This window comes from Ammospiza nelsoni, chromosome 10 (genome assembly GCF_027579445.1).
Source record: "Ammospiza nelsoni isolate bAmmNel1 chromosome 10, bAmmNel1.pri, whole genome shotgun sequence".
NCBI classification, from domain to species: domain Eukaryota; kingdom Metazoa; phylum Chordata; class Aves; order Passeriformes; family Passerellidae; genus Ammospiza; species Ammospiza nelsoni.
Genome location: NC_080642.1, coordinates 11,884,583 through 11,899,691, shown reverse-complemented (window position 1 = coordinate 11,899,691; position 15,109 = coordinate 11,884,583). Strand labels below are relative to the sequence as shown.

General features: G+C 42.4%; 1 protein-coding gene across 1 annotated transcript in view; it reads left to right on the top strand.

Moving 5' to 3' along the window:
* The window catches only part of ATP13A4 (ATPase 13A4), a 37,012-nt gene extending 22,334 nt beyond the window's left edge, over window positions 1-14,678 (top strand). Inside the window, exons 17-30 of the mRNA XM_059479708.1 lie at window positions 514-625; window positions 2,334-2,458; window positions 3,256-3,419; window positions 4,435-4,557; window positions 5,207-5,286; window positions 6,081-6,123; window positions 6,736-6,845; window positions 7,639-7,735; window positions 8,454-8,526; window positions 9,752-9,926; window positions 10,354-10,562; window positions 11,509-11,597; window positions 13,644-13,724; window positions 14,218-14,678. Coding sequence (XP_059335691.1) covers window positions 514-625; window positions 2,334-2,458; window positions 3,256-3,419; window positions 4,435-4,557; window positions 5,207-5,286; window positions 6,081-6,123; window positions 6,736-6,845; window positions 7,639-7,735; window positions 8,454-8,526; window positions 9,752-9,926; window positions 10,354-10,562; window positions 11,509-11,597; window positions 13,644-13,724; window positions 14,218-14,439 — 1,703 coding nt within the window. The 3' untranslated portion in view covers window positions 14,440-14,678. The remainder of the gene's footprint in view (window positions 1-513; window positions 626-2,333; window positions 2,459-3,255; window positions 3,420-4,434; window positions 4,558-5,206; window positions 5,287-6,080; window positions 6,124-6,735; window positions 6,846-7,638; window positions 7,736-8,453; window positions 8,527-9,751; window positions 9,927-10,353; window positions 10,563-11,508; window positions 11,598-13,643; window positions 13,725-14,217) is intronic.
* The last annotated feature ends 431 nt before the right edge of the window (window positions 14,679-15,109 follow it).

The following is a 15,109-nucleotide window of genomic DNA, read 5'->3' as shown; positions in this document are numbered from 1 at the left end:
TCTAAGGCTTTATACTAAAGCCTGAAAAGTGTCTCTGTTGTCTTCCAAGTCTAAGGCTAATCTCTCACACAGCCCTTCTCAACAAAGAAGGATTTTGAGAGAGATAAGAGATAAAAGTAACTACTAACTCCTATACAAGATGTACACTCCCTGTCAGAATAAATATTTGGAAAAGTTGTCTACAGCTCCGCCTCCCTCAAAAAAGTGAGGTTTTTTTCTCCAAATCTTGGGAAGGCGTCTAGAGAAGCAGACATCCTTCATGACACCCTGGAAGAAGGTAGGTCTTTGCAGTTTAGGACCGAAGTTCCAAGTCATAAAAGAGAGGCAAAGATTTTCTTATTGAACAAAATTTCCTTTCTTTGAACAAAAACTCCCTTCTTTGACATGCTTGGCCTATCAGTAGACTCTAGGTTTACAGGTCCTCTGGGACATAAACCTTCCATGCTACAAAGCTTCCTTTCATTAGACAGCAGTTCAATGCTGTGATAAACGGTGTTTTCCTCTTTTGCACAGTCCCATCAAACTTTGAAAGCAAGCTCCTGCTCTACACAGCCCAGGGCTTTCGGGTCATTGGCCTGGCCTGTAAATCTCTGCAGGCAGGGAAGCCACCTGCTGCTCTGACAAGGTAAGCCATAAAAAACACAGCTCCTGGCCACCTTCAGCCATGGGCCAGGGGTGCCTCACAAAGCACCATCACCACAGCACCCCTGCCAAGAGCAGAGTCATAGTACAGAGTTTTGTTAGATTCAGGCCAGTGGGAATCTGATTTAAATCAGGATATAGGCCTGGGACAAGATAGAGGGCACTCCTATGGCACATGCACAGAATCCTTACGTATTTATTCAATTTCGAAACTCTGGATTAACATAGGAAGCATAAGCCTGTAACACTCTGAACACTAGCACATGCCCCCTCTTCATTCCATCATTTGCACGGGTCTCCTTGCAGATTTACCCATGTTTTCAACTGAAAAGAAGTATTTAAATTTTTTTTCTTACCCACACTCTTCAATTCAGCAAAGAAAGTAGATGACCCCCAGTAGTGATCTCCAACTCAGTCAAAGGCAGGAAAAGGCATGCCAAGGGGAACACAGAGCTGCCAAGACATGGCTTCCCACACAGCTTTCTCCTTGGAACCAGCCTCGGCCCAAGGCTGCTTTTACTGCTCTGCCTAGGGTTCGGGTTTTGAAAACCACAAAGCCCAGAGCAAACTGTCTTCTGCTGTTCTGTTAGTTGACTCATTTAGCTTTCTCAGTTTTACCCTGTTTGGCTTCTATTGAAGTTAGCAAACTCTTCTGTTATGCTTGAGGTATTAATTTTGTGAAAACTGCTTTACAAAGGAGCACTTCTCACTTGAATCCATATAGTTTTTTCCAAAAGCCTTTTGCTTTTGTATGTGATACTCCAGAATCACCACTTCTGAAATATCTGCAGGTACTGAGATGTCCTCTGTCTTTACTAGCTACAGGTCCTAATCAAGATGAGGCTCACTTGCTTTTTCACAGGGTTTTTTGCTTTGCTGAAAGGGCTGATGATACTGAGGTAGAGTGCAAGTGGTTACATAAATCTTGCCACAGGTGTCATAACAGACCTTTCCACCCAAAGAGCAAAGGTGTGTGAAATGGCCCAGATTTTGCAGTTGCGTATGCAGTTACAGCATGTGTGATGTTTATGCTGCCAAGACAAAGAAGAAAGCTTGTGAAAAGCAGTGACCATTCAGGCACCACCTGACTCAGCTATTCTGACTGCCATGCAAGTGTTTGGCATCTCCTTGGGGTCTAAAATGAATACTTGAAAGCTTTTCTTCTTTTCAGGTTCTTCAGAGTCAACCTGTGTCCTTGAGAGACCTCTAGTTCATGACTCAGGGGTGGGGTGTCTACTCAATTCTGTTCTCAACGACATATGTTCAACTGTAAAAAAGCAATAGCACAGGTGAAAAGAAAAATGTAGGGGAAAAGAGAATTGGAGGAAATTGGGGAAAACAAATTGCCACAGGCTGTTTGCTCTCACTGTCAAGAGGAGCAGACACATTAAATAAGGTATGTTTCTTTGTTGTACAGTCCTCAAATGAGAAGTGCAGGGACTTTTTGAATCAGACCACCACAGTTTGGAAGTCCTGCAGGAAATTCAGGGTTCTGGTACTGAATTAGCACTGCTGGTATTGAAATAGCTCCACAAAACAGAAACATCCTGGGTCTGCAGAAAATAGACAAATTACTTTAATTCTTTTGAGTTAGATGGGATGGTTGATAGTTATAACTGGCTATCACCAAATCCAATGGTGATAAAGGGAAAATAAATAATTAAATCTGTCTGTCTTCTTTTAACTGTTAGGGAGGAGGTAGAATCTGATCTGACATTCCTGGGCCTGCTGATAATGGAGAATCGATTAAAGAGGGACACAAAGCCTGTTCTGGAAGAGCTCAGCGCTGCCCGCATCAGGAGTGTTATGGTCACAGGTATCTAAAAAAGGTGCATTGTTTTTGTGGTCACTGACCCACACAGGGAGTCCAACAATGTTTAAGTGAAAAGTCTTCTGTTGTCAGCACCACTGGTTGGAAGGCATGGATATTTAATCCAAGAAGGATCTGTGTTTTAAAAATGACATAAGGTGAACCATGATGTCCCTGGCAACTTCACCAGGGCATGTCTGATTCTAATAAAGGCTTGTCATGGAAGATCCCTTTTTGATAGGGCCTCCTGAAATGAGCAGAGATGGGGCATGCATGCTCAGGACAAATCTCCAAACCTTTTGACATCTGTTAACTCATGCCTACCAGTGCCTGCCTATCTTTTTTCTTCTTCTTGAAGGGCTATTCTATCCAAATCCAAGCCAGGGTTTGGATAAAATAACCCCAAGTTTTTCCATTGTCCAAACACTTGGGCCTCACCCCTTTCAGCCCACATACACCAAAGCCAATCAAAGAGAACCAAGGATACCAGCAGCAACAGAGCACTGAACCCCTTTTGAAACAAATAATCTAGGAGCACATACGCCATATGGATTTCTTTGAGCTGAATATGAAAATACTTCATGTCCAGATCAAAATGTTTCTTTTTCAAATGAAAATATGTTTATTGATTGAGACAAACCTTATCTGCAAAGGTTTAATCTTTATAAAAAACTTTCTTATGCACAGACACTGAAATTTTAATAATTCTTCTGGATATATTTGAAAACTTAGAATTCAGGCTAGTGAATAAACAATTCCTCACTGCATAAATGTTTTGATAACACTTTCTTTGACTTTTATAGGGGACAACATTCAGACAGCTATAACAGTTGCCAAAAATGCTGGCATGATAGCTCCAACACACAGAGTGATTCTTGTGGAAGCAAACGAAGGGCCTGGATCTTTTTCAGCATCTATAACCTGGAAATCCCTAGAAGAAAACAAAATTGAAGATTACAGAAGCCTGGTGAGCATATCAGAAGCTGGTTTTGTGTAGCAGGAAAACAAACTAGGATGGAATGCTTTAAACAAGGAGTGGGTTTATGGTAGTATAACAGAGAACTGCCATTCACCAGCAGAATATGTGCTAGAAGAGTGTTTATGAGAGGGGATCTTTATAAAAATGTGCTCCCCTAGAGTTTACTTCCTAACATTTTATCCTGTGAACACATTTTTGCTAACTGCCTACCTGGGTTTGAGACCAGCTCTGCAGAAATATCAGAAAGATTTGTCTCTAGCCCTCATGCTTGGCTGATGCCAGTTTAAGTGCTTGCTTTTCCTGCAAGACAAATTTGATGAGATAGATGTGGACTTAAAATCTGTGGACCTGCATTGAATGAACCAGCCCTGTTCAAGCAGGTAGAGTGTTAGCACTTCCCACACCTGCAGAATTAAAACACAGACCCACTGTTGAGAAATTGCATGTACACAGTGAATCATAGGCAAGCCAGGCTAAGAAATTTATTTCATCAAGCATCTCCACAGAGAAGCTGGGAAAAAGATTAGTTACTTTCTCCCTGAAGAGTTGGTCTGAAGGTGCTGAGCCTTCTCTGGCAAGTACAGAGTCAGGCAGATGGCAGGGAATATCTGCAGTGGTTCCTCAGCCTGAGCAACTTCTGCCTTGTGTTTCACTGCACAAAGACTTCCTTAGATGTGGTGCACATCTGCTGGCTTTAGTCCCTCTCATTTCCAGTGCAGCCCACCAGATTTGCACTGTTGCATGAATTCTACCAAATGCAACAATTCATTTGATAGAACTCATGCAACAAAAACCCAGTTAACACTGAAATTACTGGCATTATATGCCTCAATCCCTTTACAAATCCAATCAAAGGCCATAGGCCTTGAATCCAAGTTTCCCAGAGCCTTCAGAAGTACCCTCTTCACAGTATGCCCTTTACTTTGTCTGTAGTAGTTTCTGTGTAAATGCAAAGTAGCTTTTGAGGGCCTGGGCACAGCACTCATTCTGTCTCATTTTATAGGAGGATGACGCTCAGACTGAGCCAGGAATCAGGCTGGCATTGAAATCAGGCCAGTATCACTTTGCCATGAGTGGAAAATCTTACCAAATTGTAGCACACCATTTCAGGCACTTACTTCCAAAGGTAAGATCTGGATTATGTAACTGGAATACCCTTGCCATTCAGGAGATATGAATTGTCCTGGTACAATTAGCTGAAGAGATCTGTATCAGGACATCTTTGGGAACAATTATAACACTGAAATACTTATAGGCTGGATGAATCTCTGATATTATTATATGGGGAAGGATCTGAAAATCCCTGTATTTTTCTCTGCACATAAGAGAAGCAGGCATCCCTTAAGTTGGGAGGACAGAATTTGAAACATTTATGTCTAAATCCCTACCCCTTGCACACCACTGGCTCTGATCTGTTTTGGAAAACAGGAGAAAATGTGATATTACACATGGTGCAATTCAGCATAGCTTGTCTGTTCCATGGACAGACTATAATGAATTCTCACAAATTCTCTTCTTATAACTCCCTACCTGGCAATCTGTGTTCATCAGGTAACTCAAATGGCATGCTAGGTCTCTTGTCCTTATTGTCATTGTTACTTTTTCAAAATATTAATTAAGATCTCCTTTACCTTTGATCATCAGCCTTTCTTTCCTTTCAGAGTGTAGAATCAGTTGTTTATAAATGTGCTATTTGGTGATTTTAATTCAGATGATTACTGAAATCACTTACTTCAAGTTTTTTAAGAAATAATTTCCTATTTTTCTCCTTACAGCTCTTGCTGAATGGAACAGTTTTTGCTAGAATGTCTCCTAGTCAGAAATCCAGTCTTGTAGAAGAATTTCAAAAGCTGGAGTAAGTTCCTAATGAATTTGAAAGTGTTTGTTGAATTTAAAGGCTTGTAAAGAGTCTAGTAAGAACTAGCTTTTGTTTAGCATAGAGTTTCATGGAACTGCACAAAACTGAAACACTCACACATCTGCAAGTTGGCAATTAAATTCCAAAAGTCTGTTAAAAAAGCAGCACTGAACTCAGTTCTGGTTTGGCAACCTGTCAAAGATCAAATACTTCCATGGTCCTGGATTTTGTTTGTTCATATCATCCTTCATCTTTACTTCTCTCTGGGCCTGAAGGATTGACACTTGTTTCCTCAAGATTTATAAGAATCTCTCCCAGCACTGCAGCTTCTCTGAGCTTGCTGTCTTTTTACTGTGCTACTGCTGGCTCAATGTGATGAGTTAGAAAATGTGTCAGGGCAGTCTGGATTGTTCACAGTCACAGTGATAGAAATAGATAAATAAATAAATATAAAGAGAGAGAGAGAGAGAGAGAGAGAGGGGTAGATATATTTCTAAACCACAAGCATCTTGTTTCCTGTTGCTCAGATGTTTCCCAAGTCTTTTGAAGACCCTCACCCTTATTTCACATAGCTAGCCCTAGGACTTGTCCTAGAGCAAGGTGAGCCTTAGATTTGAGCATTTCAGATTATCAACCTGGTGTGTGCAGTTGTGAGCATCTCAACTGCTGTCTGACCAGACAGGCTTTAACTTTTTAGAAAGGCTTTTAACAAAAATCTTGTATGACTTGCATAAATTACTTGCATGGAGCAGGGTCTGATTCCTCATTTGCCTTATCACTTTATTTTTTAGTTACTTTGTGGGCATGTGTGGAGATGGAGCCAATGACTGTGGGGTAAGGGAAATTTTTTACAGTATATTTAAAAAATGAGAAATTAATGCAATGCCAGTAGAATATTCCAAACTGAGCACATGCTGGAGATGGGGTGTACCACTTATTCACAGAGCAGCTGTACTATCACCAGTATTGATTTAGACCTGATCTCACTGTGTGGTCCTTACCATGCAAGAGCTGTCCTAGGCAGAGATTTTTGCAGTTTGTTATCTCAAAGGCTGGTTCATTTTCCTTACAAAAAACCACCAGAAGATTCTCCTGGGGGGAGCAAGCAGAGAACCCAGACTAGCTGCATAAAGTGTGGGAACAAACAAGTGCTAAAAAAGGAGGTAGAGCCAAACAAGTTTGGGTTGAGTCTGAACTATTTGAGTCTTTTGCAGCAGGTAGTGGATGGCTGTGGGGTCTGTGGAAAATGAACTTTCCCATGCTCTCATCCCCATTCTTTCCCTGGACTTGGCATCTCACTGGAGGAGCCCTCAGGGTGGAGCACACTCAGGGAGTGAAGAGGGACTGCTGTCCCAGAACACATCCTGTAATAACGGGTCAATACTTGGCTGACATGTAAGATGCTGTGTCTTCCTGGTGAGCTCTGAGGAGGAATGTGACTTTCAGGCTTTGAAAGTGGCACATGCAGGGATATCCCTGTCGGAGCAGGAGGCGTCTGTGGCTTCACCGTTCACATCCCGAATGCCCAGCATAGCCTGTGTTCCAGAGCTAATCAGGTAAGTATGGGGTTTTCTTGCCTATTTCATAAAGAAGGAAGCTCCCACTCCTCTCAAACATTAGCCTTGGGTGTTCCCATCAAGTTACAATATGCGTATCTAAAAAAGTCTTTCACCTTGAAATTGCCATTTGCCTAGTCCCTATCTGAAATTCCTTTAAGATACATTAATTATCACAAGAGAAAGACATTTACAGTTGAGCTTTATGTCATCAAAAATATTTTAAATGCAAAAGAGATAACAAGAACAATGGTCCATAAAGCTGAATCAAATGTCTGCCAGCCAACCTGTAAATGAATTTTAGGTTCTACCTCTGATACCCTATGCCAGTAAAATGTGGCATCTATTATGCCAGGATCCTGATTTTCCTTTCTGGGGTGTTTGAGTAGCCAGGAAGAGAGCATTATCCTGACTGGATATTGTATGCTCACTGTAGGAGGAAAAGACTTGTCAGTTCTGAACTCAATGAGCAGCTGCTTGGCTTTGTTAAGTTTTCTCTCATACAGTTTGGTACCTACACTCTTAATGTCAGCAGAAAAAGTTGCTGGGGTAAATTGTAGTCTACAGAACACAGGTGACAGGAATCAAGCCCATTTCATTGGGCAAGATCACTGTAAGTGAAAATTTTACTTTCATTTAGGTCAGATTTTATTTATTTCACCTCCCAGCAAGATACTGGTAAAGGCCTCTCTTATTGTGACACCTGCCTTGTTTTTCATCAGCCTTTTGGGAGAACTGGCACCAGAACAGACCCACCACCTAATTGCTGTACTTTACTTATATCTTCACACAGGGAAGGCCGTGCTGCTCTTGTCACTTCCTTCTGCATGTTCAAGTACATGGCATTGTACAGCATAATTCAGTACCTTGGTGTTCTCCTGCTTTACTGGGTATGTATTGGGAACACGTTGGCTGGAAGTGGATAAGCTTCTATTTCTTTGTAGGAGAAATAGGGCATAAAAGCCACATGAGACTGGGAGATGGAGATTTACCTTTACCTGAGCTGCAAAATTCTGTGGTGTGATCATGCAGCCCTCCAGTAGAAAACTGGCAAGATTCTTCCTATTAACTTCAGCTAGAGGGCTCGAGATCCAAGCTGGGCAGAAAGAAAGCTGAGATACTGAATGGTGTTTTGGATGAGGGCATATGTCTGTGAAAAGGAAGAATCTGGTGTAAGCATATGCTGTTACAATTTATTCAGCATTTAAAGCATGAATTAACTTGACAGTAAGCAAATCCCCTGGAGTGCCTTAAACCACTTTTGCATGGCTTTTTCCCAGACGGAGAGGAGGGCTTTGTGCTCAGAAGTAACCCAGCAGTGAGAAAGCAGTCTCTTCAAATATTCTTCTCTTTTATTGCCTGGAGTGAACTGAAAGTGTAGTTAGTCCAAACAATGTGCAAAATGAAAATATTCACCACAGGACCAATGGTGAGGAACCTATTGGCAGGGTGGTGAAAGGTGTGGTCTCCTTATCTGCAGAGCAGCATTTCAGAACAAACAGAGCAGGAGCTCCATGGATATAATACGGCTTTCTGGAGACAATATAAACATGCCCATGGCAAATGTCTGATTTGTGATTTTTTTTTTCTTTGTTTTCCTCTTTTCAGCAACTAAACTCCTTTGGGAATTACCAATTTTTGTTCCAAGATCTGGCTATTACCACTGTAATTGGTGTGACAAGTAAGCCCCTTAGACATCCTATGTATTAATGAGAGAATGATCTCAAATACTTTTCTCCTTCTTGGAAATACATAACTGTAGATAGAGAAAGGAAGAAAAGGAGACCAAGCTTTCTGCAGACTAAACTTCTTCTATGTAGAATACAGGATGTTTGGATTAGTAAAAGAGGGGTCTTGTTTGAGAAGAGCCCTAAATATGGGAATTACTTAGTCATGCGTTTGCTGAGCATGTAGGTTGTTGGTAACTGGGCTGCTATCTTTAGGACCAAGGAGTAAACCCATACCAAGTGCAGTGGAAAGTCTATTCAGGCAGTTTCCTGTTGACTTAGCAAGGCAGATTAAGAAGACACCTGACTCCATGCCCAAATGAAAAAGTAGAGATTAGTTTTTATCAGCTTACATTTGAAGCTGTGTAAACCCGAGCCCTGAAAGAAAAGAGAAGTGAAAATTGAGAAGAAAGACACGACAGATGCCAGACACTACAGAACAGGGAGCTGTAAGCCAAGAATAAAAGGGGAAGCCAGTCCTGAGGAAGACAATTTTATTGAGACAGAATAAGTGCAGGGAAAGAAGTAGGAATGGCAAGGACAGGGCCATGAAAAGCATATAGCAAAACCACATCCTGGTATGTTCCATCCTTGCTGGAACACAGACAACAGGAAAAGACTTTGATGAAATCAAGCCTAAAAGGTCAGCCACAACAACACTGCATGCCAAAAGCTACAGTGCTGTAAGTAGTTTATCTGCAGTGGAATCAAAGCTTTGTGCATAACTCTTTGAGTTGGATCATTTTGTTAAACTTAAGAGCAGAGGAAAACCTGTTGTGTGAGGTAATGCTGTCCTTCTCCAGATCAAATAACCTGGTTAGATGTTTAGTTCAGAAGGATGAGGAGATCATGGGCAGCAAAAAATCCCAAGCCACAGTTGACAAGTGACAGAAAGAGAAGAGCATAAGTATATGATCATAATCTTGGGCCTGACAGTAGCCAAATAAAATAAAAACCCAACATTTTATTTTTCAAAAACACCTCATGATAGATGACATTAGTTAACCTCTTCTGTGTCAATATGATTTCGTAAGAAAACAATTCTGTGTTTTTGTACCTGATACAATCTTTGTATGTTTTATTAAGAATATTGCAGACTGTAAAAGTGCCAGTCAGTATTACACATCATCACTGCTTGTATTGTGGACACACTAGTAAACACATCTGTGCATATTTCAGTGAGTTTCACACGTGCCTATCCAAAGCTGGTCCCCTACAGGCCTCCAAGCCAGCTCATCTCACCCCCACTGCTGCTCTCTGTTGTGCTTAACATCCTCTTCAGCCTCAGCATGCAGATCTTTGGGTTTGTGGTGGTCCAGGAGCAGCCTTGGTACTCCCAGACTGATATACACAGGTAGGACTCCTCTCTGGGACTCTGGATACCGCAGGGTTGACCTAGTGGGGCAGGTCTGTGTGAAGCTATTGATCAGCTGATGCAGGCCTGATGAGCAGTTGCAGCAGACCCTGTGCTGCCCACAGGGTGCAAACACTTTAACCAGTGTTGCCTGAGGTCCCTAAGCTCTCCAGTGACCTGCCATGCACAGTTCTTGTGGGGAGAATGCTTCTGCTGAGCACAGAGGGGAGGATTTGATTGCAGGAGAGACCAGGTCTGAGCTCAAGCTCTGACAAGGTCCGCAAGCTCAACGAGTGGTGAGATTGTGGGCATTGCCAATAACCTATGCCATGGCTGTGAGGGAAGATTCCTGATAGTGAATAGTGGAAGCTGGGGGAGATACCCAGGACAATGATCATTCCCTGAGCAGGGTGACACTCTTTTTCAGTGCCTGCCTGTCAGTGAACACCCATGAGAGGAATTCATCCTCCAGCCTGGGCCTCCACGGGGTGAGAGATGTAGCCCATGAGCAAACAGACAATGGCTTCAAGAGCTATGAAAACACCACAGTGTGGCTGCTAAGTACCATCAATTGCCTCATTGTAGCACTAGTGTTTTCCAAGGGAAAGCCTTTCAGGCAACCCATCTACACCAACTGTAAGTATGGGGAGAGAAGAAATGAAAAATAAGTCAACTTATATTAGGAGGTCCATTTAATAGGGGAAAATTAAACTTGACCAAAATTATGTCAGCCAAAAAATCAGGAGAGAGGCTGTCATGCGAAGGGAAGATGAGCACATATGTTTGTGACAGTTCCAGAAAATGCAGTGAGTCATGGAAGAGTTGTTCTTTTTCTCTTTGGGACAAATACTGCAGCATGCTCTTAGACAAAACTCTCTTCAGCTCTTTTCTATTATTTTTACTGAAGAGTTAAAATAATGCAGCAGGTTTCATGGCTTTGATGTTTCAGTATAGTAATAGTGAGGAGGGGACATTCCTTGTAGAGAGCAGGAAAGTGGGTCATCAGTGTCCCAGAACAAGGCAAAACACAAATGAGTGGGTGGAGGATGAAGTTCAGTGCATGCCAGCTGAAGAGAAAATGAATTTACTTATCATTGGAACACTTACCTACAGATGGAGAGGGCATTAGTTTCTCCATTACTTAGACTCTTTAGATCCTGATCAAGACCAAAGTCTTGACATTACTGAAGTTGAAGGCAGCATTCCTAACCATGTTAAGAAGATCAAGACTATATCCTGGTCATTTTTCTGAATCACAATATACTGTGATGAGAGAGACACTCGCTGGAAAGCTATAAAGCTTCTCAGATATAGAAGGTCAAATCAATTGTTCAAAATACCCATTTGGTGTTTCAAATCTGTGGCTACAATGCTTGTCCCACACCCACGTATATCCACTTGACTTAGCAAAGCTGTGGTTTTACTCTGTTCATTTTTCTCTTGCTGAAAATTCCTTTATATCTCAAAGATTCTTTTGATGACTGTGTAACACAGAAAATTATTACAATCTTCTATAGTAAGGGCAAACAGCTAAGAATGCTCATAAACCTGTGGATTTCTTTCTTTGCTCTTATCCCTTCAGATGTGTTCATACTGGTGCTCATAGGGCAGCTGGGCATTTGCCTCTTCTTGATGTTTGCTGACATTGATGGTCTCTACTCCAAGATGGATGTGAGTATTGTTCCAAAGGGGACTTTCTTGCTACTGCCAGTCCATTATAAGCACACTGGGATTATTTTCACAGAAGGCACAGATTTTTGCAGGGAGATATGGTACCTCTAAAGACAAATCATATTTAAAGAGGTGGATTTTAGATGATGGGATTGTAGAAACTTCTGGAAATACAGTGACTCCAAACTGTGTATCTGTGCATTCAGTGGGACAGCCACACTTGTAATTTTGATTGTTTCAGCACATTGTCCAAGCAACAGAAGATAACATCACTAAGCTTATGTGTGTATATTGGTGGCTTGTGAAGCCAGGAGCAGAACAGGGCTGGGCTCTGTGAGTTTAAAATAAAGCACCACGTTCTTGTGTTTCTCAAGCTGTGCTACTTTGCACAAAGGCCCTCTTGCCAAAATCTGCCAGTTGGCACTCAGAGCAGCTCTCAGTTCCAGTCCCCAATCTTCTCAGGCTCCCTGTTTAAATTTTAGGTAGCCTGTAGTTTCCCAAAGCAGGTTTTGGGTTTAGAACAATTGTAGGGGAAGAATAGTGGGGCTGCCATGGCAAGAGAGGATCTGTCTTGATCCTTGATTAATAAATACCAATAAGGCTTGACTTCTGTCATCTGGCAGAATGCAGGCTGGGAGTTGTCTTGTGCAAACGTGACAGCAGGATAACATCTACATCAGCTGAAGGACAGGGTTGTCAGTGGAGCTGACAATTAGTATGTTGAGGCTAGGAGATGTTAACCTCCTCTACTGTGACACTCTCACAGTCTTGCTGTAGGAGTCACAGGAACAAAACATGAAATGCACCACACAGCTGTTTTTTCTGTACATTTGCAATCAGAGCAGTGGCCTTGAGTCACAAGTGCTGAACATAATGCACCTTCCAGTCCTGTATGTTTGCATGTCAGTTAGCAAGTCGGTTTAGACATGGGATTAATGAATTTGTAAAAAGAAATATAGTCAAAGGGTCCGGGTCTCGGATTTAAATGTCAAACAGCCCACTTATCGCTGTTGCCGGTAACTATTTTCAGAGCTCGTCTTAGCAGGCAAACCCAGTTAGGGAACCTGCCACGAGATGGCACTTTAAAGCAAGTCATGGTCCTGATGTGGACAGCGGTGGCACAGGACGCTTTTCAGCACTGCAGCTGCAAGGGGATAAAATGCATTTGGGGAGAACTGCAAAACTCTCAGCCCAAGAAGTCCGGAGGGAATTCACTGGAATCGCTGAGAACAGAAAATGAGGGAGTAGCAATAAAAACCTCTGCACTAGCCTAGCCCTGGAGAAACTGCTGATCCAAATTGTGGATCTGAACTGCATCTCCAAAAGTAGGAAGAAAACCAGTCCCATCTCTGGGAAGCTGGAACTGGGTTTGGAGCTGAAATACTCAATTTGAGCTACTTCTTAATATTAGAAAGTAAAAAGGCAGTTAGATTTCCTCTTGCAGTTCTAAAGAATGGTTTTCTCTGCTGCATCATAGATTTAAAACATCTCTATCAGTAATTCCTCAAGACAAATAGCAGTATTAGCTTATCAGCAGGGTAAGCCAGTTTGGGAGTTTAGCCTTTTATGACATGAAGCTGCTGAAGATCTGGAACATAAGTCATGTAAGGAGTGGCTGAGGGAGCTGTGTTTGTGCAGTTTCAGGAAAAGGAGGCACAGGGGAGATCTTAATTCTACAGTTACCTCACAGGAGGTTGTAGCAAGGTGGGTGTCACTTTTTTTCTCCCATGTAACTAGTGAGAGAGGAGATGGCCTCAGGTTGTGCCAAGGAAAGTTTAGACTAGAGATTAGGGAAAATTGTTAACCGAAAGGATTAAAGACTGGAACAAACTGCTCAGGGAAGTGGTTGAGCCATCATCCCTGGAAGGATTTAAAAGAAGTGTAATTGTGGCACTGCAGTGGACTTGGCAGTGCCAGGCTTATGGTTTGTCCTAACGACCTTTAGGATTTTTCCCAACCTAAATGATTCTGTATTCTATTGCACAAGTGCCCACCAGTGTTTACTGTGGATTCATTGCTGAATAGCTTCTCCTGCTTTTCCCCCAGCTCGTTTGCACCCCTACCACGTGGCGAATCTCCATGGTGGGAATGCTTGCAGTCACACTGGCTGTGTCCTTCCTTGTTGAGGTGAGTGTCCATCCTTGGATGTGCTGGTCACCACTACTGAAGAGATAAAATTGTCAAGTCTTGTTCTTTCTCCCTCCTCCTCAGCTCAATTTGGGAATATCTAGTAAAACAGGAGTAATTGCTGCTACCTCACCCTTGCTCCCTTTTCTTAAAGCATTCCATCTGAATGATAAGGGAATGCAAGGCATAGCCACCTTTTCTTTCCTCTGGTGAGTGGGAAGCCTGCCCCAGGTTAGAAAACTATGGGCAGTCTGTGGTGTTTTCTGCTCAGATCCTGAAGAGTCTCAGGAGGAACTGGTCACAGTTCTGTGGTGAAGAACTCTGGTGGAGTTGGTGTGAAACGTGATCCATAAAAGACTGTTTAAGGGACATGGATGAGCAGGGCAGGTGGGAGATCTGGGTCTCCACTGTTTTCCCCATGTTTGTACTCTGGATGAAGAGTAAATGGCTGTCCAGGTCCTCTTAAACCCTCTTTTTGCTTTTACCTTTACAGGAAGCAGTCATTGAGAACAGACCCCTGTGGCTGCTTCTGAAAAAGACATTCCAGTACCACTCAAAGAGCCACTACAAGAGGCTGCAGCACGTGTTGGAGCAGGACTCAGCCTGGCCACCTCTGAATGAAACCTTCTTCTCAGATTCTGTGGCAGTAACAGTAGAAGGAAATATGGGAGGCCATAGCAATCCAACATTTGACAGCAATGAGGACTCACTCTGAAAGAAACTGCAGTGAACAAATGTCCAGGACAGTTGAATTTGATCTTAAAAGACTCAGTGACTTAAAAAGAGGAAGGGCTGCTCTCCCATTCTAGGAGTAACCAGCTCTTGCTTACATCTAAATTAACTGGAAGCACGAAATCTTCTACAGTAACATAAAGCCACAATGATGTTTCCTCTGTCCCCTTGCCCATATACAGATGGCTGCCGGCTGAATATTGGTAAAGTATTTGTGGTTGAAACAGCCATTACTGTGTCCCTCTGTTGAACTGCATTATTGGGGTCCCTAAGGGTGGGAGATGCTCCAAATGAAAAGTAGCTAATTGCAATAGCAGCACCCCCCTGGGCAGATCTCCTTTGAGAAAACAAGTAGAACTTACTGCTAATAGAGGCTGCTGACCATAGGTGTCCCTGGGATTCTTAATGGAGTTTCAGATACTGCTACTCGGTGTCTTGCTTATTTTTGGAAGTTTTAACCCTTCTGGCAATACTTGTCTTCCAGAGCTGAAAGGAGCTGCAAACAGCCAAATCTTTCTGGAAGTGTCCACACCCAGCACCGTTGTGCTTTTCCCATGATGGGAGCAAGAAGCACTCTCTTGCTAGCTCATTGCTACCAGGAAACCTGTTTGCCCTCTTAGTTTTTAGCAAGTGATATTTTCATTTTATAGGTA